Below are 26786 nucleotides of genomic sequence, written 5' to 3' on the forward strand. Positions count from 1 at the left end.
CTTCAGTGTTATGGCCTCAGTATCCAGTACAATGCATAGCACAAAGTAGGAGCTTATTTGTGAAATTAGTAATGGATGAATGAACAGATGAATAAATGAAGAAAATCTATTTTCTTAGCTGGTGAAGCATGCCTAAATTTCTTGTTGTAAGTGAAAGTAGAACGGTTCTAGTGAGATTTTTTCATCATTTATGACCTCTACTGTGACCACTGAGACTAGAAGACAGGCCCGCAGATGCTCTACAGCACCCTTTTGTCCATGACACATTTGGCACATAATAATCTCTCATTCTAAGAAAAGAAGAAAAAGGAGGGAAGGGAAAACTACAATGATTAAAACACTTTCATTAACAGTCAAAGAAATCAATGAACAGAGTGGAGTATATACTAGAATTTAGCACATGATAAATATGGCTGTTCATACTAGTATGGTAAGGAACGATTATTAAATAAATGGTCTTGGTCAACTGACTATCCCTAATCTGAAAAGATACATGAAAAATATTCTGGCTAGATTAAATATTTAGATACAAAGATAAAAATAACAAGTAGCAGAAAAAATTTATAAAAATATAACACTCTGTAACGTTGGAGTGAGGAACACCTTTCTAAACATGATATCAGACCACCAGAAACCATAAAAAGGACTGACAGATTTGACTACATTTTCTTAAACATAAAATTCTATATGGTAAAAAGTACTAATAAAACACTAAAAACTAATAACAAATTGCACAGTACATGATAGGCAAAAGTATAATCATACATACACAAATATACGTCTACATGTATATATACACCGCATATATATGATATATATATGTATATGTATCAAGGTGTACATACCAACATAAAGTTCTCACAAGCCAAAAACAAAAAGATAATCACCCCAGAAGAAAAATATGCAAAAGACAAAAATAGGCTTTTTATAAATGAGAAATAACAAACGTCAAGTATTATAAGATACCCTATACTTCACAGACGATAAAAAATCCAACTTAAAGTAAGACAATTTCTTACAGATCATAGGTCACATTGGCAAAATGCTGACAACGCCTGCATTGGTGAGGGTTTGGAGAAGGGGCATTTCTATGTGCTATTGGTAGAGACTGAGTACAGCCGTATCAGAGGGCAAGCTTTATCAATATTTAAAATGTATACTACATCATAATTTTATAATTAAAATGTCACAAAAAGACATTTCCAGTTTGATAATTAAAAACAAAAGGAAAGGAAGAAAGAAGCTCAGTTTTATGTTAAGTGAGTTCATCCATCCTGTGCCATGTTCTGAACCATCAAGTTGCACCCTTCTCAACACCCTTTCTGGCCTCTGTGCTCCCCCGGATTCTCCTCTAACTCTCTGACCAGCCCCTGCAGTAAACCTGTCTGCCACCTACTCTTTCCTTCCCTCTCTCAATAGCTATATTCTTAAGGACTGTGCTTTTAGGCCCACTATTCCTCTCCCTCAACTCCCAGGTTTTATACCAAGTTCACTTTTGTAATTCCAGCTACCAGCCATATGCAGGCTACCTCTGTACGCATTCACATCCATGTTTTCAAGTCTTCTCATGTTTCAGCAACATTTTGCAGCTGCCAAATTACCAGCACCATGTTGAGAAAAAGCCAGAAAAAAAATTTAAAGCATCCCAGGGCACTCAATAGTTCCACCCCTTGTTAGTGTTTTTTGTTCAGTCCTAGGCTCTACCAACTAAGAAAGCTGTGGAAGGACTTGAAGAGAGCTTACTAGATAGCCAAGAAGACAGTTTGAAGGTTGGGGAATTTATGGGTAAAGCAGAAATTTCCTTTTCCTGAAAAAGGCAAAGCTGATAAGATATAAGATGCTTCTGAGTATCATATGCAAAACTGTACCAAAATTGACATCACTTTTCTTCATTTCCAGCTGGGGGCTAGGGGGTTGTTATTAGTCTAAGCTTTTGGCTACATTGAGCAGTCCCCACTTGACCCACAATGCATTCCTAAAAAGGATCCAGAAAGAAAGAGCAGACCATTTCCCTCCATTCACTGTTGTGGTTGTAACCATCACTCCAGCTTTGAAGCCTGACATTATCCTTATCACCACTATCTCGGTGAGGGGAAATGCTGACTAAATTACTTTCCACAGGATATATAAACGGCAAATTTTATGTTATATATATTTTACCACAATTAAAAAATGCTTTACCAAAACCAAAATGTATGAAAACTGTTGGAAATATACAAATGGGAAGATTACTAAGATAAAGAGAACCATGGAAGGCATGTGTGTGTACTGGCAATATGGAAAAGTGCTGAAAGGACCACACTTCTGAGATAAGGAACAGTTTCCTCATACCGAGAGCCACCACTGAGAGCCACCATGGCCACAGAGAATGGCAGGATAGCTCTCTTTCTCTGAAGGCCAAACACCAGTTCAGAGTCTCACAAAGTAGAAAAGGTAATAAAAACAACTATTTACTGAGCCTCTACTTTGGGCCAGGCGTTGTGCTCAGTACTTGTACATATGCTCTGTCATCTAACCCTCCACAGCAGACCCCAGGAAGGGTGCTGTTATTCCTATTTCACTGGTGTAGAAATGAGGGCTTGGAGAGGCACAACTTTACCAAGATCACAATGCCAATATTAGATGAAACCAGGATTTGAGAAGAGCTCTAACTCTGCAGCCCATGATTTTCCTACTACCCGATGCTGATTTACATGCAGTTCAACCTAGACTCAAGAGAGAGGGCTGGGTAATCTCACAATTCACAGAGTATCTCTTCTTTAGTGAATATATTAAATGAAACCTTTCATCAATATACAACACTTGCATCCTTCAGAATTAACCTCGAAATTCAGTTTCCTGAAGAAAAAACAGAAAGTAGACTTTGCAAGGAGTACAGAACCATTTACCACTCCACCAGTACAGATACACATTTTAAAAATACTTGGATAAAAAGCACCAATGAATATATGTACATATTAATATTGAATCAGTTTCTCTTCATTACCTGGTCAGTGCCTTGACCCCAAACCTGTGCTAACATTTGTAGAGTACCTACTGCATACAAGGTCATAACTTGAGAACTGCACAAGAATACTGAAAGATTAGAATCCATACTCCTTGCTTCCAAGAGCTTGTAATTTTAGTATGAGAGGCAAGACAAACACGCAAAGGACACTGAAGAACAAGGGTGACATACAAATGTGCAAATTAACTAACACAATGCAAAGTGAACACTTACGTGCTAAGGAAATAAAGAATTTATATGTGCCCAGTGAAGTCCCTGAAAGAAGTGTATTTAGAACATTGTTTAGGAAGTCAATAAATGATTGTGAAGATAAGAAACACCAAGCATGAAACATCCTTGGATAATCAATAGGGACTTATTCTTAAGTTCATTTTAAAATACTTGCAAACTATTACAAAAGGCAGAGTTTATGAAGGAATGTAGTAACATAGTAAGTTAAAGTGGTTATAAATATTAAAATGTTTTCTCACTAAAATGCATATCAAGACTCCTTCCTTTTCTTGTTATCACTGTCTCTAACATCACCTTTGCTCAGTTTTTCTCAACCAGCATGGGAGCTGGCTATACCAAGACAAAAACTAGAATCATGAAAACAGCCAGGCTCTACAACACATAAAAGCAACATCAACAAAGGCAAGGCCACATAGGAGAGACAAAATTAGGAAAAGGGAGTATAAATAATACCCATTAATAAATGAGAGGAATTATATTTTCTAAAAGCCAGAGATCACGACTGAGGGTACATGTCTCCCTCCACAGAGTAGGAGTTTTCAGGTGGGTAAAGCACACAGCCTCTATCATAGCTGGTATTACAGTCACGATGATTTGTTCTGGGAGTCGTGTTCCCAGTGTTTCAAATTAAATACAAACACACAGTCCTTTGGTCCACGTCAGACACTTCGGTTGTTATGCTGCTTATTTTTTAATCTGATACAGCCATAATAATGTCAGTCGATGCAGACTCAATCCCCTCCTCTACCTCGGGGCCCCTCTGTCACTCTCAAAGTATCCCTAGGCAGTTCTGAGATACAGAATCTTCACTCAATTTCTTGTCCCTCTCATTTTAATCCATTCAAAACTCCTCTGATAAAAGAGCAACTGCTAGACCTGAGACACTTTAGTCCCTCTTTGGGGAAATGAAATTGATTTTCTTCATTTCCACACAAGAGTATCCTTGGGTAACAATATTGTGTCCAGTCATACCCATAATAAAAAAAAATGTAGGCGACATTCTTTACTGTACCAGAGGCTGAAAGGTTTTGTGGAGTTCCTGTGGTAGAAGTAAGAATTCAGCCTGATGCTGTCAGATCATGCGTTTAATAAATATAAGGGTGCCTTCTGACCGAGAGAGAAGTGCTGTGGGGCATCCCCATCTGCTCCAACTCAGCCACACAGGGATGTCAGCTGGGGTCACGAGTACGGGTATGGAGCTGAGTGGGTAAGGGGCTAGCTCCACGTGCTCCCTGGCTTACACCCAGCATATCCCTTCTTGACACACCTAATTAAACGTACCAATCACTTTCTGCCTTCAATCTCTTTGAGTTTAGGGTAAAGAATATCTGAGGGAAATTTCCAAGGGGAAAATCACAATAGAAAAAACACAACAGAATTTCAGGGGCCTTTAACCACCTTTCCCAACTCCCAAATTCATTATTCATACTGGTTTTGCAGAATTTCAGAAAGAAAGCTTAAAAGATGGCTTACATCTAAAGTAAGAATATGAAATGTTAGAATAGCTTATCAGTACTTTTTAAAAAACAAACTTACATGGAGCTAAAATACATAATGACAATAAAAGTTAAGGTGCTCTGGCTGAAGGGAAGGTGTGAGCCTGGAGCCCCACCAGCTCAGCCTCCCTTGCCCCAAACCCAACCCCACTAGAAACACCTGCTCTTTCAAACTCCACTGATATCCACTGACCTAGAAAAAGAACATGCACCATGGCATCCAAAAATCTCCTCCTGGCCCTGAGGACTGCCAGGGAAGCCTCCAGAAATATCTCTCATGGTTTTTGTGAAAAGAACACACCCCCTAACAATAACTCTGCTTTCAAGGTATAGCATGGAATTTAAAAAGCATTTCCACTTCTCAGTGTGTCATCCCTTCTTATTCATTTACATGCCTTTACATAAATATGGTACAAAACAGTTCCACAGTACACTCTAAATATTAAGATGCTTAATTTTCCATAGTATCCCTAAGTTTTTTAGTTGGGTCGCATTTAGTAACTGATATCCTCCTGGAAAACTTTTCCTCTATGAGACAGAAAAATGAAATCTGTTTCTCAACATCCAGATCTCTTTAAACAAATATCAAAACCATTTATAAGCCATGAGAACTAACCTGCAGACACGGGCTGGAAAATACAGCTTTTGCCAAGAACGACACAGATATTGCGAATGATCAATCACTCTGATCCAATCAAGTTCATCCATTGAGACTTCAATGAAGTACGAATAAGACCTATGAATCAAAAGGAAAAAGGCAGAAAAAAGTATCCTATTAAAATAACAATACAAAGCTATATTTTTTTAGCAGCTTTTTTTTTTTTTTTTTTTTTGGCTGCGTTGGGTCTTCATTGCTGTGCTTGGGCTTTCTCTAGTTGTGGCGAGCGGGAGCTACTCTTCTTTGCGGTGCGCGGGCTTCTCATTGTGGTGGATTCTCTTGTTGTGGAGCATGGGCTCTAGGCATGCGGGCTTCAGTAGCTGTGGCTCGCGGGCTCTAGAGTGCAGGCTCAGTAGTTGTGACACAGGCTTAGTTGTTCTGCACCATGTAGGATCTTCCCAGACCAGGGCACGAACCCATGTCCCCTGCATTGGCAGGAGGATTCTTAACCAGTGCGTCACCAGGGAAGACCCCCGAAGTTATATTTTAATAAAATGTTAAAAGGTACAAAAAATACAGTATTCATGAATTACAGTTTCTGCATAATGACCAAATTCTGATGACGATGAAATGTGTATAGATCCCCCTAACATAGCATTCGCCACAATGTATTGAAATTATCTCTTTGCATGTCTGTCTGCCTTATAAGGTCTCAAGCTGGTTAAGAACACGGACCATGCCATATTTATCTGCATATATCCGGGGTCTAGCACGGTGCTTGTCACATATCAGGCATATAAGATATAACAGGACCAGGATGCCTTGCATATACCGTATTAACAGGTTAATAAAGCCATGACAGAGAGAGGACAGAAAACAGAGAAGTGTGCCTTCTCCCGCTACCTTCACTGGCCTGAGCACCCAGCCCTCCTGTCTCAGGAGGGAAGCCAACTCAGAATGGTTCCTCACAGAGGCCAGCTTATCTCCTGCTTCCTCCCAGTCTCCTACCATCCCACACACAGATACAGCCTGCAGAAAAATAAATGACATGGGTGAAGAGATCATATGTATTCCTTTTCGGTACAACTTAAAATTTGGCAGCTAATAATCTAGCAGTAATGAAAACAGCCTATCATCCTCCCCTGGTCAGCTACCCTGGACCATTACATCCTGGTTCCATACTGAACAAATCTATATTCCCCTGTCATAAGCCAAATTTAAATTTGAGATGCAGTTATTACTTGTACTGTAATATCAACAGGAACAATCTCAGAAGATTTAGGTGACCATAAATGTCAGCCTGCAACCAACAGTTGTGACCAGAAAAGGTCAGCTTATTTTGTGTCATCCCCTCATTTTCTGCTGTCCCCTCACTTCCATTCATTTTACTGCTCAGTCTCAAACTGGTTATAACCTTTTATTGAACCTCTCTGGTTTATCAGCAATGCAGGATATAATTTTACAACACATGTGAGAATCTTTTTGGCTTAAGATTCTGAATTTTTCACCTTTGCTTAGAATGATAACTTCTGTGAGAAAGGAACTAGTACATGGTAAAGTTAAGTCCCCCATGAATGAAACACACATACTAAAACAAACTGGGGCTTCCCTGGTGGCGCAGTGGTTAAAATCTGCCTGCCAATGCAGGGGACACGGGTTCAAGCCTGGTCCGGGAAGATCCCACATGCCGCAGAGCAACGAAGCCCGTGCGCCACAACTACTGAGCCTGCGCTCTAGAGCCCGTGAGCCACAACTACGGAAGCCCACGTGCCTAGAGCCCATGCGCCACAACAAGACAAGCCACCACAATGAGAAGCCAGCGCACCACGACAAAGAGTAGCCACAACTAGAGAAAGCCCGCGCGCGGCAACGAAGACCCAACGCAGCCAAAAATAAATAAATAAAATTAATTAAGTAAAATAAATAAAAATAAAACAAAGTGGCCTATAAATATTTAACATCCTGGAAATGATGATAAGTACTTTCAGTTTCAAATGTACTAACCTTTTCTTTATTATTTTTATACTAATTGCATTATTAACTAAATGAGTTAATATATATAAACCTTCTAGAACAGTGCCTACTACTATTATTAATCAGAGACTCTTGTACATAATATGTGAAATTTGCTCCATTTTGCCAACTAAACATCATATTATATCCAACGATACATATCAGGAAACATATTCTTAATTAAAAAGAATGAGATAACCTGGAGATAACCTCCAATACCCACACACATGGGAAATGCTGACTCTCACTTCATAAAGCTTCCCTCACACTTGGCTCAAATGGCCTGAAAGGCCAGGGTGGTGGTCGGTGGTGCTAACGAGAGAAATGAACTAAACAGCAAGATCTGCAGGGTCTCATCACCCTTACTATTAAGCCCTTCATGCCCAGACTCAAAGAGGCATGAGTAGGGCCTAGGAGACTGTACACCAGAGAGAGACTGGGTGTACAGGTTTAGGTTAATGACGAGCAGCAATGAGGGAGACTGTTCAGTTCTTGGTCATCCTACTGCTCTGGTACTTCTGCCATGGCTGAACTCAGTGGGTAAAAACATCAGAGTGGCTAGAAAGGAAGGCAGAATCTTGAAGCCACTGTGAAACTGGTGGGTTCCTAGGCTGGAGCCCATCAGGTTTTTTTCACATATTTCTTTTGTTTTGATAATGATATTTATTCACACTAAAAGACAATTTTTTTTCTTTGTCCACAGTATAAAGTATATTTTAAAAGTTGTCATAATATCCAAAAGTAAGGAATCAAGTAAATAAACAATGGTAACCCATATAGTGGAATACCAAACAACTATTAAAAGTAACATTTTACATGGATAAACGACAAGGCCCTACTATATAGCACAGGGAACTATATTCAATATCATGTGATAAACCATAATGGAAAATATGAAAAAGAATATATATGTAAAACATATTTGTATATACATATGTACAGAACTTAAACACATTATAAGTAAACTATATTTCAAAAAAATTTTTTTAAAGTAACATTTCACAGGAATATTTTTAAAAGAGTAGAATATTCACAGTGTATTAATTAAAAAGTGAAGTTACTTTTTGTACATCTAACCTTTATTTTGTAAAACTATGTGTGGTTTTACAGGTTTCTGGTGTGTGTGTGTGTGTGTGTCTGTGTGTGTGTATGTGTGAGACTATGCATAACAAAAAAATACTGGTTAGGGACTGCCCTGGTGGTGCAGAGGGTAATAATACGCCTGCCAATGCACAGGGCAGGGGTTCGAGTCCTGGTCTGGGAAGATCCCACATGACGTGGAGCAACCAAGCCCGTGAGCCACAACTACTGAGCCTGCGCTCTAGAGCCCACGAGCCACAACTACTGAGCCTACGTGCCACAACTACTGAGCCTACGTGCCACAACTGAGCCCACGTGCCACAACTACTGAAGCCCGTGCAGCTAGAGCCCATGCTCCACAACAAGAGAAGCCACCGCAATGAGAAGCCCACGCACCGCAATGAAGAGTAGCTCCCGCAAGCCACAATTAGTGAAAGCCCGCAGTCAGCAATGAAGACCCAACACAGCCAAAAATAAAATTAATTAATTTTAAAAAAGTACTGGTTAGACAAATATAAAAATTAATAATAGGCAGTGAGATTACTAGCAATATTTATTTTTTCTTTGTGCTTTTCTACATTTTCTGTTTTCCACAATAAACACATATTCATTACTTTTATAAGCAGAAAAAAGCAAAAAATGTTATTTTTTAAAGAAATGCACCCTTTAATTCTTCCCCCAAAACTAAACTTCAAGAGAAATAGCAAAGTGATGACAAAGATATAAACCAGCAAATCTCTTAAACCAAAGCAGATGACCACAAAGTTAGGCCATCTCAATCAAACATGTCAGTTTCTCTCCAAGTCATGCTAATGACTCACCGGCTATCTCGGTCCCACAGGAGTATCCGTATATGATTGATAATGGACGGCTGACCTAGCTTAATCTCGATGCCAGAACGGCAGTCATCATCAATTGGGTGCCTAGAAAATCCATGATCCAAATCATAATTTTGAGTGTCACCATCTAATAAGGCAGACTTCAGCTCCCCTTTTACCACCTGGGCTCCATACTTCATAGTTGCAATGTTTTCTTCTGGTACTACAGTTAAAAATAGAAGAAGCAAGGTTAATGGTTACTTATGAAATTTTCCATATTTTGGGAAAAAAGATAAAATTCTAGCATTTTAGTTGATGCTAGTATATGCATTTAATTTAACGAGAGAGAGGAGATATGGAGTGTCTATGAGGATTAAGATACCACCACAGTTGAAATTTAATGACATCATCACAGCCACAAAGTACCTGGGACTAAGACTACTAAGAAAAAGTTGTAAATACTAGAAAAAACATGTTCTAGGACAAACAAACCAACTCTACTGAGTTAATTCTATTAGTAGCTTTAATTTAATATCTACTGGACAAAACTAGCATGTAAAATGACCTGTACCTGCCATCTGGACTGAGCACGAAGTATAAAAGCAAAGCAAACAGGTCATACATCTTATAAAACAGAAAGAGAAAGACCCCAATACAGTGGAGCTGTTGGTCATACAAGGACGTGCTGAATCAATTAGTTAAAAACCAAGAATATGTTTAAAAGAAGATATATTTTTACTTCACTTGAATATTTTTAAAAATAAAAATTCAAAAAAAAAATTCAGTCTGTCATCAAAATACTATGGGGCTTCCCTGGTGGCACAGTGGTTGAGGGTCCGCCTGCCGATGCAGGGAACACAGGTTTGTGCCCCGGTCCGGGAGGATCCCACATGCCGCGGAGCGGCTAGGCTCGTGAGCCATGGCTGCTGAGCCTGCGCGTCCGGAGCCTGTGCTCCACAATGGGAGAGGCCACAACAGTAACAAGCCCACGTATCTCAAAAAAAAAAAAATTAATACTATGATTATAATTAACCCCCTCCCCTCTCCAACACTAGATGTACTAAGAGTCAATTGTTCCTGGGACTCTGAAGTCCTCTATGCAAATTTTGCTTCACAGATCTAGAACCTGTCTTCCAGGTACTAACATTCTAAAACTGACACTCTCCATGGAGAGACAACAGGCGGCATAAAGTAGATGTTAAGAGCCTGAGATTCAGAGTTTAAATAATGGTGCCACCTTTAACCAGATGTATCAATTTGGGGAAGTCACTTTCTCTGAACTTCAATTTCTCAATAGGGCAACATCTCCCAGGTGTTTTTGTTTAAGGATTAAATTAGATGATCTTTGCAAAGCACAGAGTAAGCTCTAAAAAAAAGATTGCCAGTATTATTACAAAATATGTTAAAAAAGCACACATAAAACTAAGCAAGTTTACAGACTGTAAATAAATGCTGAATTCTCACAGAATATGTACATCTTGGCTGTGTGATTTGAATAGGGGAAAGTATGAGCTATAATTAGGCTCTTAGGGAAAAGGAGTAAGTAATTCATCATTGCAGATTTCTTGGCAAATGTGGGTTTAAAAACTTTTTTTCAAATGAAGACAGAGAAAGATGACTTAAAAATGAAGCTGAAAAGTGGGGGTTGGGGTGAGTTTAACCTTCAAAAGACTAAGGCAACTGAGATAACCAAACCAAATGAAAACAAAACCTAGTCATGATCAACTTCTTACCACCAGAGGCCTAAGTGCTCAGTTTATAACGTTCTACGTTCTATTAGCTCATGAAAATCACACATATTCTTCATATTTATTTTTCATTTATTTAAGAAACTTTATTAATTCCTTTGACTTACTCCTCATAATAATCCTTTGAGTGTAGGACTACTATTATATCCATTTCACAGATGGGGAAGTAGGGGCAGAGAAAGGTTAAATGGACTTTGCTGCCCAAGGCCATACAGCCAGCAAGGAGCTGAGGTGCTATCAGAACACAGGCAATCTGTTTCCAGGGGCCCTGCCCTGCTACTACCTTCATAAAGGGTTTCTGATGGGAAGACCATACTTTTCCCCTCTTACTAGTCCCTTTCCTCTAAGGTTACTTAGGACCCAAAGGAAAGAAACAGTCTATTATAGCTTTTTTTTAGAAAGTTGGACATAAAATGAGAAAACCTAAGTTTGAGACTCAGGCTCTACCACTTATTATCCCTGATGAGGCCTCTTAGTTTCTATGAATCTGTTTTCTCATCTAAAAATAATAATATTTTACCCAACCCACCCACGGGGCTACTGTAAAAATTACACTATAAATAATATATTCTAAAGTACTATGGGACTTCCCTGGTGGTGCAGTATTTAAGACTGCGCTCCCAACGCAGGGGGCCCAGGTCTGATCCCTGGTCAGGTAACTAGATCCCACGTGTATGCCACAACTAAGGGGCCCACCTACTGCAATTAGGGAGCCGGTGAGCCGCAACTAATACCCAGCGTGACCAAATAAAATAATAAAAAAATAAAGTCTACAAAGTACTCTATAGGAATTCAATTAGTCAAAAAACATTTACTGAAGACCCATTCTGTACCAGGTACCCTGTGAGGCACTGGATATCTCTCAGTGAACCAGACAGAGATAGGCCCTGCCCTCCTGGTGCCTCCAATCTAGACATGAAGCACTTTATAAGCAAGCAAAGAAAAGCTTCAAATTTGTGATTTGTGAATCCTCAGCAGAGATGACTTGTGAACCCCCTAGTTTACAGATGAAGATACTAAAAGATACTAAAAACTACAACTGGGAAGACAGAATACTAATAGAGTCAGAGTTTTCAAAGTATTAACGGTTCATTGCTATTACTGTCTTTATGTGATAGATGAGACAAATTTTATTTATTTATTTATTATTTATTTATTTGTTTGTTTGTTTATGGCTGCATTGGGTCTCCACTGCTGCACACAGGCTTTCTCTAGTTGTGGCGAGCAGGGGCTACTCTTCGCTGTGGTGTGCAGGCTTCTCATTGCGGTGGCTTCTCTTGTTGCGGAGCACAGGCTCTAGGCGCATGGGTTTCAGTAGTTGTGGCACGTGGGCTCAGTAGTTGTGGCTCTCAGGCTCTAGAGCGCAGGCTCAGTAGTTGTGGCACACAGGCTTATTTGCTCCATAGAATGTGGGATCCTCCTGGACCAGGGCTCAAATCCGTGTCCCCTGCACTGGCAGGCAGATTCTAACCGCTGCACCACCAGGGAAGTCCCCAAATTTTAAATTCTAGTTTAGAAGCAAGGAATAGATTCAGTCATTCATTCATTTATTTTGAAAAATCTAGATTTAGGCACTGTGCTAAGTGCTAGGAAAACACAGGGGAAAAGACATAATTACAGTCCTCAAGAAGCTTGGTTTAAGTAGGAGTGTAGGCAAGAAAAGCAAAAATGATACTATCACAGTGGCAAGCCCCCTCAGTCTAGTTACTGAAAACTATGGGAATAGGTTCATGGTACCATGTACCTACAGCACAGATTTAAACACACACACACACACACACACACACACACACACACACTCACATATAAACCAATAATATAACTTAGCAGGCCTCGCAACAGATTGACTTTTAGCTAATAAAAAATCTTGAGGATGGAAGTTGTGATGTACTACCTGTTATAAACATGGAGAAACAAGAAATTACTGTTCTCTTTCGCAAAGTCTAAAACCTAATATACAAAACAAAATATAACTCAGCCGGAATAGAAAAAGCACTAACTTTCAAGGCAGAAATATCTCCACAGCTAAAACAAAACTAAACATTAAGGAATGGGCTGAGTACAAGTAGTTCAAATATTCTAAGGAAAGAAATTAATTAAAAAGTTGATTTCCTTTCCCCAGGCATATAGACAAATGCTCATCATTAGACGTAGTTTTGTACATATATAAACCACACTCTCAAAAAGACTAAACACCACTGGTAAGTTAAAAACATCCTTTGGATCCTCTTTTTTTTTTTTTTTAAGGGGGGGGTGGAAATCACTATAATTTGGTAAAAAGCCTCAGTATATGCAACTGTAAGAATTAAACCTTCTAGTAACCAATATTAATGAACTAAAAAAAAAAAGATTTAGTATTTATGCCCCTAGATACTAATTCCCTAGTCCCAAGATAGAACCTCTCAATGTTTCATGAAAAGTCCCCAAAGACTCAGAACCTATACCCAGGGAAGAACAAAGAAACAGATAAATCTCATCAATAATTTCAAAGTAAGCAGAACTATCATTCCAGACCATCAGCTAAGGAACAGTTCTGAAATTTTAGACCCCTTTTTCCCTAACTGTGAAGAAATCTGATTTTTTTAAAGTGGCATGAATGTCTGAATAAATATTTTTTAGGGTCTGAAAGTGATATGCTTCCTTAGTTATTTCTATTATTAGTTTTACTATTCATATAATTAAAAAGGTAGAAAAACAGTCTGCTACTTAATCATTTCTCGAGTTTATAAGTTACATAAAAGATTCCCAAGCATTTGTATAATCTCCTCCTTGAGCTTCCACTAAATTATTCCAAAATGAAGAATTTAACATTTATGAGCAGCATATCATTCCAGAACTGAGGGCTCCTCAACTGGTTGATTACTCCCTTTCACGGTAATTTCATGGGTCTATAGTAACCCAGGCCTGACACCTATACTGACCAGCTGATCAATTCCAAGCTACCAGTAACTACATGAAATGTCCAAAGCATCTCCTCAGTTCTGCAGCTATGTCCCAAACTTATCCTTATAACTAAACCAGTTCTGAGGCCCTATCAACACCTCGAATCAAAACTAGGGCAAGAAGGGGAAAAAAGGAGCTTATATAAGAAAGGATCCAACAATTAAGATTTACAAAGGCTAAAACTATATTACTCATCTTGTTACTTCTCCCCTCTCTACCCTCCTACCCTTTATCAAAGGCTGACCCTCAACCAGCATCACCCTCTAGCATCTCTAATCTCTTCTCCAACCTCTCCTGACCCGTTCCCTCTAGCTACCATACTATTTCTCTACTACCTTTACTCCAATTCACACATCAGATAGTCAACACATTGTATTTACTATATTTCTCAAACCCATGGCCTAATTCCCTGTTTAGTCAAGCTTCTGTCCAGACTACTAACCAACTCACCACAATTTATATCCAAAATTTTTCTCTCCATTCTCATTCTTCTTGTCCTCCCAGCATCACCAGATACCACGGACCACCCACTCCATAGCAACGCTCTCTCCTCTGTTGGCCTCCGTAATACTATCCCAGTTTTCTTCCTACCTCTAATTCTTCCTTCTCTACCTTCAGCCCCTGGCCATAAGTCTCCTCCAAGTCTCAGACTTTGATTTTCACTTCTTTCTCTATACTCTAGCCCAGGTTTCAGTTCTTTTACCACCAGCTTTGACTGCTTCCTGAACACCAGTAATATGCTTCCACTGCTTTTAGACAATTCTCATTGTATTAATTCATCAAGTGTCATCTACAGACCACCCAGTGTTTTGAATGTTGAGGATACAAAGATCAGTGTGCCTTCAAGGATCTAAAACAAGTAAATAAAAAGGTTTAAAAAAATGTGATCAATGTGATAACTCCTACACAGACATACAGAGATGAGGAAGAACACAAAATAATAATATAACAATGGCTTCCTACAGTATAGAGCTTACACACATTATCTGCACACATTACTTCGAGTAATTCTCATAACAATATGCAAAGGTATAAAACTAAAGGTAAAATTCCTTATGTGATTTAACACCAGGTCATGCAACTAGTAAGTGACTAATTCAGGACTTGAAGTCAAATTTGTCTCTCTCCAAAACCTATGCTTTTTCTTCTACGCCCAATGAAAAGAAATCTAAATCTGATGAGTCAGGAGAGAAGTCCAGGCTAAGGACACCTATTTAAGATCAATCAGTATTTCAAAAGAGTGTCTGAAGTCATGGACAAGGAAAAGATCACTCAGGGAAATGACTAACATGAGACAGAACTTAGAATTTAGATACCCCAGAAACTCTCAAACTCAGTAAGTCTAAAACAAGTTCAGAGATTGGTTCAAGATGGCGGAGTAAAAGGACGTGTCTCACTCCCTCTTGTGAGAGCACCGGAATCACAACTAACTGCTGAATAATCATCGACAGGAAGCCACTGGAACTCACCAAAAAAGACACCCCGCATCCAAAGACAAAGGAGACGCCACAGTGAGACGGTAGGAGGGGCGCAATCACAATAAAATCAAATTCCATAACTGCTGGGTGGGTGTCTCACAAACTGGAGAACACTTATACCACAGAAGTCCACCCACTGCAGTGAAGGTTCTGAGCCCCACGACAGGCATCCCAACCTGGGGGTCTGGCAACAGAGGGAGGAGGAATTCCTAGAGAATCAGACTTTGAAGGCTAGGGGGATTTGATTGCAGGACTTCGACAGGACTGGGGGAAACAGACTCCACTCTTGGAGGGCACACACCAAATAGTGTGTGCATCGGGACCAAGGGGAAGGAGCAGTGACCCCATAGGAAACTGAACCAGACCTACCTGCTAGGGTTGGAGGGTCTCCTGCAGAGGCAGGGGGTGGCTGTGGCTCACCGTGGGGACAAGGACACTGGCAGAAGAAGTTGTGGGAAGCACTCCTTGGCATGAGCCCTCCGGGAGTCTGCCATTAGCCCCACCAAAGTGCCTGGGTAGGCTCCAGTGTTGGGTCACCTCAGGCCAAACAACCAACAGGGAGGGAACCCAGCCTCACCCAACAGCAGGCAAGCAGATTAAAGTTTACTGAGGTCTGACCACCAGAGCAATACCCATCTCTACCCACCACCAGTCCCTCCCATCAGGAAACTTGCACAAGTCTCTTAGATAGCCTCATCCACCAGAGGGCAGACAGCAGAAACAAGAACAACTACAATCCTGCAGCCTGTGGAACAAAAACCACATTCACAGAATGGAAGACAAGATGAAAAGGAAGAGGACTATGTACCAGATGAAGAAACAAGATAAAACCCCAGGAAAACAACTAAATGAAGTGGAGATAAGCAACCTTCCAGAAAAAGAATTCAGAATAATAATAGCGAAGATGATCCAGGACCTTGGAAAAAGAATGGAGGCAAAGATCGAGAAGTTGCAAGAAATGTTTATCAAAGACCTAAAAGAATTAGGGGAGGAGCTTCAAGATGGCGGAAGAGTAAGACGCGGAGATCACCTTCCTCTCCACAAATACATAAGAAATACATCTACATGTGGAACAGCTCCTATAGAACACCTACTGAATGCTGGCAGAAGACCTCAGACCTCCCAAAAGTCAAGAAACTCCCCACGTACCTGGGTAGGGCAAAAGAAAAAAGAAAAAAACAGAGACAAAAGAATAGGGACGGGACCTGCACCAGTGGGAGGGAGCTGTGAAGGAGGAAAGGTTTCCACACACTAGGAAGCCCCTTCACGGGCGGAGACTGCGGGTGGCGGAGAGGGGGAGCTTCGGAGCCACGGAGGAGAGCGCAGCAACAGGGGTGCGGAGGGCAAAGCGGAGAGATTCCCGCACAGAGGATCGGTGCCGACCCGCACTCACCAGCCCGAGAGGCCTGTCTGCTCACCCGCCGGGGCGGGCGGGGGCTGGAAGCTGAGGCTCAGGCTTCGGTCAGATACCAGGGAGAGGACTGGGGCTGGCTGCGTGAACAAGTGCACCACAGCTAGCCGGGAGGGAGTCCAGGAAAAAGTCTGGAGCTGCCAAAGAGGCAAGAGACTTTTTCTTCCCTCTTTGTTTCCTGATGCACGAGAAGGGATTAAGAGCGCCACTTAAAGGAGCTCCAGAGAAGGGCACGAGCCATGGCTATCAGCACGGACCCCAGAGACGGGCATGGGACGCTAAGGCAGCTGCTGCCACCACCAAGAAGCCTGTGTGCAAGCACAGGTCACTCTCCACACCTTCCCTCCCAGGAGCCTGTGCAGCCTGCCACTGCCAGGGTCCCGTGATCCAAGGACAACTTCCCCAGGAGAACATACGGTGCACCTCAGGCTGTTGCAACATCACGCTGGCCTCTGCCGCCGCAGGCTCTCCCGCATCTGTATCCCCCACTCCCCGCGGCCTGAGTGAGCCAGAGCCCCCGAATCAGCTGCTCCCTTAACCCCGTCCTGTCTGAGTGAAGAACAGACGCCCTCAGGAGACCTACACACAGAGGCGGGTCCAAATCCAAAACTGAACCTCGGGATCTGTGCGAACAAAGAAGAGAAAGGGAAATTTCTCCCAGCAGCCTCAGAGGCAGCGGATTAAATCTCCACAGTCAACTTGATGAACCCTGCATCTGTGCAATTACCTGAATAAACAACGAATCATCCCAAATTGAGGAGGTGGACTTTGGGAGCAAAGATCTATATATATTTTCCCTTTTTCTCTTTTTGTGAGTGTGTATATGTATGCTTCTGTGTGTGATTTTGTCTGTATAGCTTTGCTTTTACCATTTGTCCTAGGGTTCTGTAGGTCCGGATTTTCTTAGTTTTTTTCTTACTTTTAAAAATTTTTTCCTTAATAAATAGTTTTTATTTTAATAACTTTATTTTATTTTACTTTATTTTATTTTACCTTCCTTCTTTCTTTCTATTATTTCTCCCTTTTCTTCTGAGCCGTGTGGATGAAAGGTTCTTGGTGCTCCAGCCAGGAGTGAGGGCTGTGCCTCTGAGGTGGGAGAGCCAATTTCAGGACACTGGTCCACAAGAGACCTCCCAGCTCCATGTAATATCAACCAGCGAAAATCTCCCAGAGATCTCCATCTCAACGCCAAGAACCACCTTCACTCAACTACCATCAAGCTATAGTGCTGGACACCCTATGCCAGACAACTAGCAAAACAGGAACACAACCTATTCCATTAGCAGAGAGGCTGCCTAAAATCATAATAAGGCCACAGACACCCCAAAAAACACCACCAGACGTGGACCTGCCCACTGGAAAGACAAGATCCAGCCTCATCCACCAGAACACAGGCACCAGTCCCCTCCGCCAGGAAGCCTACACAACCCACTGAACCAACCTAAGCCAGTGGGGACAGACACCAAAAACAACGAGAACTACGAACCTGCAGCCTGAGAAAAGAAGACCCTAAACACAGTAAGTAAGCAAAATGAGAAGACAGAAAAACACAGAGCAGATGAAGGAGCAAGGTAAAAACCCACCAGACCAAACAAATGAAGAGGAAATAGGCAGTCTACCTGAAAAAGAATTCAGAATAATGAGAGTAAAGATGATACAAAATCTTGGAAATAGAATAGAGGAAATACAAGGAACGTTTAACAAGGACCTAGAAGAACTAAAGAGCAAAGAAACAATGATGAACAACACAATAAATGAAATTAAAAATTCTCTAGAAGGAATCAATAGCAGGATAACTGAGGCAGAAGAACGGATAAGGGACATGGAAGATAAAATGGTGTAAATAACTACTGCAGAGCAGAATAAAGAAAACAGAATGAAAAGAACTGAGGACAGGGCTTCCCTGGTGGCGCAGTGGTTGAGAGTCTGCCTGCCAATGCAGGGGACGCAGGTTCGTGCCCTGGTCCGGGAGGATCCCACATGCCGCGGAGCGGCTGGGCCTGTGAGCCATGGCCACTGAGCCTGCGCATCCGGAGCCTGTGCTCCGCAACGGGAGAGGCCACAACAGTGAGAGGCCCGTGTAGCGCAAAAAAAAAAAAAAAAAAAAAAAAAAGAACTGAGGACAGTCTCAGAGACCTCTGGGACAACATTAAATGCACCAACATGTGAATTACAGGGGTCTCAGGAGAAGAAGAGAAAAAGAAAGGGACTGAGAAAATATTTGAAGAGATTATAGTTGAAAACTTCCCTAATATGGGAAAGGAAATAATTAATCAAGTCCAGGAAGCACAGAGAGTGCCATACAGGATAAATCCAAGGAGAAACATGCCAAGACACATAATAAGCAAACTATCAAAAATTAAATACAAAGAAACAATATTAAAAGCAGCAGTGGAAAAACAACAAATAACACACAAGGGAACCCCCATAAGGTTAACAGCTGATCTTTCAGCAGAAACTCTGCAAGCCAGAAGGAGTGGCAGGACATAATTTAAAGTGATGAAGGAGAAAAACCTACAACCAAGATTACTCTACCCAGCAAGGATGTCATTCAGATTTGACGGAGAAATTAAAACCTTTACAGACAAGCAAAAGCTGAGAGAATTCAGCACCACAAAACCAGCTTCACAACAAATGCTAAAGGAACTTCTCTAGGCAGGAAACACAAGAGAAGGAAAAGACCTACAATAACAACCCAAAACAATTAAGAAAATGGGAATAGGAACATACATATCGATAATTACCTTAAATGCAAATGGATTAAATGCTCTAATCAAAAGACACAGACTGGCTGAATGGATACAAAAACAAGACCCATATATATGCTGTCTACAAGAGACCCACTTCAGACCTAGGGACACACACTGACTGAAAGTGAGGAGATGGAAAAAGATATTCCATGCAAATGGAAATCAAAAGAAAGATGGAGTAGCAATTCTCATAACAGACAAAATAGACTTTAAAGACTATTACAAGAGACAAAGAAGGACACTACATAATGATCAAGGGATCGATCCAAGAAGAAGATATAACAATTGTAAATATTTATGCACCCAACATAGGAGCACCTCAATACATTAGGCAAATACTAACAACCATAAAAGGGGAAATCGACAGTAACACAATCATAGTAGGGGACTTCAACACCCCACTCTCACCAATGGACAGATCATGCAAAATGAAAATAAATAAGGAAATACAAGCTTAAAATGATACATTAAACAAGATGGACTTAATTGATATTTATAGGACATTCCATACAAAAACAACAGAATACACATTCTTCTCAAGTGCTCATGGAACATTCTCCAGGATAGATCATATCTTGGGTCACAAATCAAGCCCTGGTAAATTTAAGAAAATTGAAATCGTATCAAGTATCTTTTCCAACCACAATGCTATGAGACTAGATATCAATTACAGGAAAAAATCTGTAAAAAAATACAAGCACATGGAGGCTAAACAATACACTACTTAATAACCAAGAGATCACTGAAGAAATTAAAGAGGAAATCAAAAAATACCTAGAAACAAATGACAATGAAAACATGATGACCCAAAGCCTATGGGTGCAGTAAAAGCAGTTCTAAGAGGGAAGTTTATAATAAGCAATACAATCTTACCTTAAGAAACAAGAAATATCTCAAATAAACAACCTAACCTTACACCTAAAGCAATTAGAGAAAAAAGAACAAAAAAAAAACCCCAAAGTTAGCAGAAGGAAAGAAATCATAAAGATCAGAGCAGAAATAAATGAAACAGAAACAAAGAAAACAATAGCGAAGATCAGTAAAAGTAAAAGCTGGTTCTTTAAGAAGATAAACAAAATTGAAAAACCATTAGTGAGACTCATCAAGAAAAACAGGGAGACGACTCAAATCAATAGAATTAGAAATGAAAAAGGAGAAGTAACAACTGACACTGCAGAAATACAAAGGATCATGAGAGATTACTACAAGCAACTCTATGCCAATAAAATGGACAACCTGGAAGAAATGGACAAATTCTTAGAAATGCACAACCTTCCAAGACTGAACAGGAAGAAACAGAATATATGAACAGACCAATCACAAGCAATGAAATTGAAACTGTGATTTAAAATCTTCCAACAAACAGAAGTCCAGGACCAGATGGCTTCACAGGTGAATTCTATCAAACATTTAGAGAAGAGCTAACACCCAACCTTCTCAAACTCTTCCAAAAATTGCAGAGGAAGGAACACTCCCAAACTCCTTCTACGAGGCCACCGTCGCCCTCATACCAAAACCAGACAAAGATACTACAAAAAAAGAAAATCACAGACCATTATTACTGGTGAATATAGATGCAAAAATCCTCAACAAAATACCAGCAAACAGAATCCAACAACACATTAAAAGGATCATACACCATGACCATGTGGGATTTATACGAGGCATGCAAGGATTCTTCAATATACACAAATCCATCAATGTGATACACCATATTAACAAACTGAAGGAGAAAAACCATAGGACAATAGATGAATAAAAAGCTTTTGACAAAATTCAACACCCACTTATGATAAAAACTCTCCAGAAAGTGGGAATAGAGGGAACCCTACCTCAACATAATAAAGGCCATATACAACAAACCCACAGCAAACATCATTCTCAATGGTGAAAACCTGAAAGCAATTCCACTAAGATCAGGAACAAGACAAGGATGTCCACTCTCGCCACTATTATTCAACACAGTTTTGGAAGGCCTAGGCACAGCAATCAGAGAAGAAAAGGAAATAAAAGGAATACAAATTAGAAAAGAAGAAGTAAATCTGTCAGTGTTTGCAGCTGACATGATACTATACATAGAGAATCCTAAAGATGCCACCAGAAAACTATTAGAGCTAATCAATGAATTTGGTAAAGTTGCAGGATACAAAGTTAATGCACAGAAATCTCTTGCATTCCTATACATTAATGATGAAAAATCTGAAAGAGAAATTAAGGAAACAGTCCCATTTACCACTGCAACAAAAAGAATAAAATACCTAGGAATAAACCTACCTAAGGAGACAAAAGACCTGTATGCAGAAAGCTGTAAGACACTGATGAAAGAAATTAAAGATGATACCAACAGATGGAGAGATATACCATGTTCTTGGATTGGAAGAATCAATATTGTGAAAATGACTACACTACCCAAAGCAATCTACAGATTCAATGCAATCCCTATCAAATTACCAATGGCATTTTTTTCCAGAACTATAACAAAAAATCTTAAAATTTGTATGGAGACACAAAAGACCCCGAATAGCCAAAGCAGTCTTGAGGGAAAAAAAGGGAGCTGGGGGAATCAGACACCCTCACTTCAGACTATACTACAAAGCTACAGTAATCAAGACAATATGGTACTGGCACAAAAACAGAAACATAGATCAATGGAACAAGATAGAAAGCTCAAGAGATAAACCCACGCACCTATGGTCAACTAATCTATGACAAAGGAGGCAAGGATATACAATGGAGAAAGGACAATCTCTTCAAAAACTGGTGCTGGGGGGCTTCCCTGGTGGCGCAGTGGTTGAGAGTCCGCCTGCCGATGCAGAGGACAGGGGTTCGTATCCCGGTCGGGAAGGATCCCACATGCCGCGGAGCGGCTGGGCCCGTGAGCCATGGCCGCTGAGCCTGCGCGTCTGGAGCCTGTGCTCCGCAATGGGAGAGGCCACAACAGTGAGAGGCCCGTATACCGCAAAAAAAAAAAAAAAAAAAAACTGGTGCTGGGAAAACTGGACAGCTATATGTAAAGGAATGAAATTAGAGCGCTCCCTAACACCATACACAAAAATAAACTCAAAATGGATTAGAGACCTAAATGTAAGACTGGACACTATAAAACTCTTAGAGAAAAACATAGGAAGAACACTCTGACATAAATCACAGCAAGATCTTTTTTGATCCACCTTCTAGAGTAACAGAAATAAAAAGAAAAACAAATGCGACCTAATGAAAATTAAAAGCTTTTGCAAAGCAAAGGAAACTACAAGATGAAAAGACAACCCTCAAAATGGGAGAAAATATTTGCAAACGAATCAATGGACAAAGGATTAATCTCAAAAATATATATGCAGCTCAATATTAAAAAAACAACCCAATCCAAAAATGGGCAGAAGACGTAAATAGACATTTCTCCAAAGAAGACATACAGATGGCCAAGAAGCACATGAAAAGCTGCTCAACATCACTAATTATTATAGAAATACACATCAAAACTACAATGAGGTATCACCTCACACCAGTTAGAATGGGCATCATCAGAAAATCTACAAACAACAAATGCTGGAGAGGGTGTGGAGAAAAGGGAACCCTCTTGCACTGTTGGTGGGAATGTAAATTGATACAGCCACTGTGGAGAACAGTATGGAGGTTCCTTAAAAAAACTAAAAATTGAATTACCATATGACCCAGCAATCCCACTACTGGGCATATACCCAGAGAAAACCATAATTCAAAAAGACACATCCACCCCCATGTTCATTGCAGCACTATTTACAATAGCCAGGTCATGGAAGCAACCTAAAAGACCATCGACAGACTAACAGATAAAGAAGATGTGGTACATGTATACAATGGAGTATTACTCAGCCATAAAACGGAACGAAATTGGGTCATTTGTAGAGACGTGTATGGATCTAGAGACTCTCATACAGAGTGAAGTAAGTCAGAAAGAGAAAAACAAAAATTGTATATTAACGCATGTATGTGGAACCTAGAAAACTGGTACAGATGAACCGGTTTGCAGGGTAGAAATAGAGACACAGATACAGAGAACAAACATATGGACACCAAGTGGGGAAAGTGGCGGGGTGTGTGTGTGTGTGTGTGTGTGTGTGTGATGAATTGGGAGATTGGGATTGACATATATACACTAATATGTATAAAATGGATAACTAATAAGAACCTGCTGCATAAAAAAAATAAAAATTAAATTAAAAAATTAAATAAAAAGAATTGTATTATCTTCACTTAAAATAAATAAATAAATAGGAAAAAAATAATAGGTTTTTATCTCAAAGGGTTATTGTGAGAATTAAATCATCATGTAGGGCTGTTACTGATATATATAAGCACTTCATAAGCGTTCATTGCTATTAGTTTCATTAATAAGAAAAATACCATATAAGTATTGGAAATGCTATGCAAGTGTTACCCATTATTATTTTTATTTAGAATCTCTGTGTTCATGGCACCTAAAATAATAATAAGCATATAGCATGTACTCAGTACTGATTTGATGGAGGAAAGGAGGAAAGGTCTTAACATGAGCAATTATCTAACTTTTGACATTCTAGGGAGCGGCTGGAGAAATTTGTCCAGAAATGGCAAGAAATACCTATTTTGTGGTCTACAGAGGCTAAGCAATCTCAGGAGGAATTAGCAGGAGAAGGAGTCGGAAAGGCATTCCACAGGAAGCAGAGCTCTATGTTCTCAGATTGATACATACCATGTTTACCTGAACTACAGTTTTGTAGCTAGAGTTTTGTAGCTGGGCCTGTCACAGGATGCAAACAAAACTTCTTGGTGAGATTAGCATAAATAGGTACTTACTGAGCATGCCTCTATAATTGAGGTCCATGTCCCGGCTCTCTGATCGAACTTTAATAGCATCCAGAATGGCATCAGGAGACAATAGTCCCGAAGGCCTCACGACATTCAGAAGTTCAGTGAGGCTCATCAGAGGCAAACGGACAGCCTGCATGATTTCAGCATGATTCTCCTTTGAATTATGCTTACACCAGTTTAACAAGGCTAGGAAGATATCTTTTTCGGGAGCTGCAAATGAATCTCTTAATACGATGTTTAAAAGTGCTGTCTGAAAAGGATAAAAAGGAAAAATTCCAGTTATTATGGAGCTCAACCATGTGCATGATCAATCAGTAAAACTTTACTGAACTGCAAATACCACTTATATTTAAACAGTTAACTCTTCTTGACCATCTTCTTTCCTTATTCTTTGTGCCATGTACTCTGTTGCCCATGATGGCCGTGTGAATAGCCGTAGGCATCTTGTACCTAGTCTTTCCAGCACATTTGCACCCATCTTTAGTAAAATAACAAGAAAAACAGCAGTGTGAGACGCTGTCATCCCATACAGGTTCTTCAGCAGAGTTTGCATTTATGAGCCGGTAAGATGCATCTAGCATTTAAAATTCAAACCTTTTGTTCCACAGTATTACTGCACCACCACACTTTTGGTTCTCAGATTTCTAAACTGACTGCCAGCAACACTGTGCGACCCTACAAGATCCTTGCCTTTGAAAATTAACTAGGACAATAAAAATCAAAGTTACACTCAAATCAAGACTTGTAGCTTTTTAAAGAGGTTTTCTCATTTGAAGAAGTCAGGTCCTAGGAGGAACACAGAAAGGGAAAGGAAAGACAATCACCAGGGTTGAGAGGAAGATGTGGGAAAAACAATTTTATTCTAGCTATTATATGGTATAAAACATTGTACAATAGTGAATTCTGGGCCAGAAAATAAAAAACGACAATGACTTAAAGACATCCAATGAAACATCAGATCTTCTTTATGAATCTTCCCCCGTCAGTAAGGAATTATTAGTAACACTCTGTCAGAGAAATACAAAACCAAAAAACAGTATGCAACACCACAAAGGAGCCTATTTGATGCCATCACATTGAAAACAACCACCAGCAGCACAGTCTCTTTTGCACATAGACCTTATCTGAAGAACCTTAAAAGAAAACAGCAGCAATCTGCCTCTCTCTTACATGATCTAGAGTCTCAGTAGCCAGAGGCAGGTGGCTAGACAACCTCTTCCACACTAATGGTTTTTATTTTTTTATTCTTAGTTCACTGCCATATTTCTAACTTACAGATATAAATAAAACAGTGCATGCCTGTAAATTACTTGTAAACAATGACACACCTTAGAAAGGGAGAGGAAGCCTTCGCTTGAGAGCACCTCCTGAGCATTTCTGTCCATAAACATGCAGCACATGGACGTTAACTTAGGAAGGGAGTAGAGACTGGCAACATCAAAAGTCATACAGACATTCTGAATGTTAAGTATGGTGCAGAGGTACTCAGAGGTAGAATCCTCCAGCTCTGGAAATCCATATTTATGAGCCAGGCTCAAAAAGTCCAGCAGCACCTCCTCCTTCTCATCTGTCAGCGTTGCACGCCCAGTGTAGATGTATTTAAGTAGCATTGTGAATGCTTCTGCAGTGGTGTCTTGGAGAGGGATTTCGGCTTCAGGCTGAGATTCTCGCATTCCACCATAGAGTAATGCTCTGCACATCAGAGAAGAAACACATGAGAAAAACTTCAAATAGGATGTGCTACAAAATTATGAAATAAAGGTTATCAACATTACAAAAAACATACATGTGTTTAATGACACAAAGATTCAGGTGAAGAAATGCATAATAATAACTTAAAATAGTTCTCTAAAGAAAGACATAATTTAAAAACTATTTTGAATTAATTCTATAAGTTGAACTAACGAATAATCCTGAGAGCTCAAGATACATAATAGACATTCATTAATTAGAAAGATGAAAGTGCTCTTTTGAGAGGAACAGTGAAATCAATATAAACCTGTTAAAGGTCAAGAAAGTAGTTTAAAAAGTAAAGCTCCAGAGGAAAAGATAATCAGATGAAAACAATTAAACACAAGCAGGCGCCATTCTCCCTGTCAGGCTGGCAGAAATTAAAAACCAGTTAACATTCAGCACTGCAAAAACAATGGAAAAACAGGTTTTCTCATGCACTGCTTTGAGAGTATAAATGGGTATCCCTTTTTGGAAAGGAATTTAAGTAATATCTATTCAAATCTAAAATGTGCATACCCTTCAACTCAGTAATCTCACTTTTAGGATAAAGATAAATGTATAAGATAATACAGCAAGATAAAGATAAATGTATAAGAAGATATATTGAAACAATGGAAAATATCTTAAATGTCCATCACGAGGCACATGG

General features: G+C 39.9%; 1 protein-coding gene across 2 annotated transcripts in view; it reads right to left on the reverse strand.

The window, feature by feature from the left end:
• BTBD9 (BTB domain containing 9) overlaps positions 1-26786 on the reverse strand; it is a 405791-nt gene that overhangs the window by 339954 nt on the left and 39051 nt on the right. Inside the window, exons 3-6 of one of the 2 annotated variants that reach the window (XM_065885106.1) lie at positions 25732-26095; positions 24389-24653; positions 9247-9466; positions 5351-5470 (exon numbers count right to left, since the gene is read on the reverse strand). In XM_065885106.1, coding sequence (XP_065741178.1) covers positions 5351-5470; positions 9247-9466; positions 24389-24653; positions 25732-26095 — 969 coding nt within the window. Of the gene's footprint in view, positions 1-5350; positions 5471-9246; positions 9467-24388; positions 24654-25731; positions 26104-26786 lie in introns of those variants that run through there. The other variant, XM_065885107.1, reaches the window with a different exon arrangement.

Source organism: Phocoena phocoena, chromosome 10 (genome assembly GCF_963924675.1).
Source record: "Phocoena phocoena chromosome 10, mPhoPho1.1, whole genome shotgun sequence".
NCBI classification, from domain to species: Eukaryota; Metazoa; Chordata; class Mammalia; order Artiodactyla; family Phocoenidae; genus Phocoena; species Phocoena phocoena.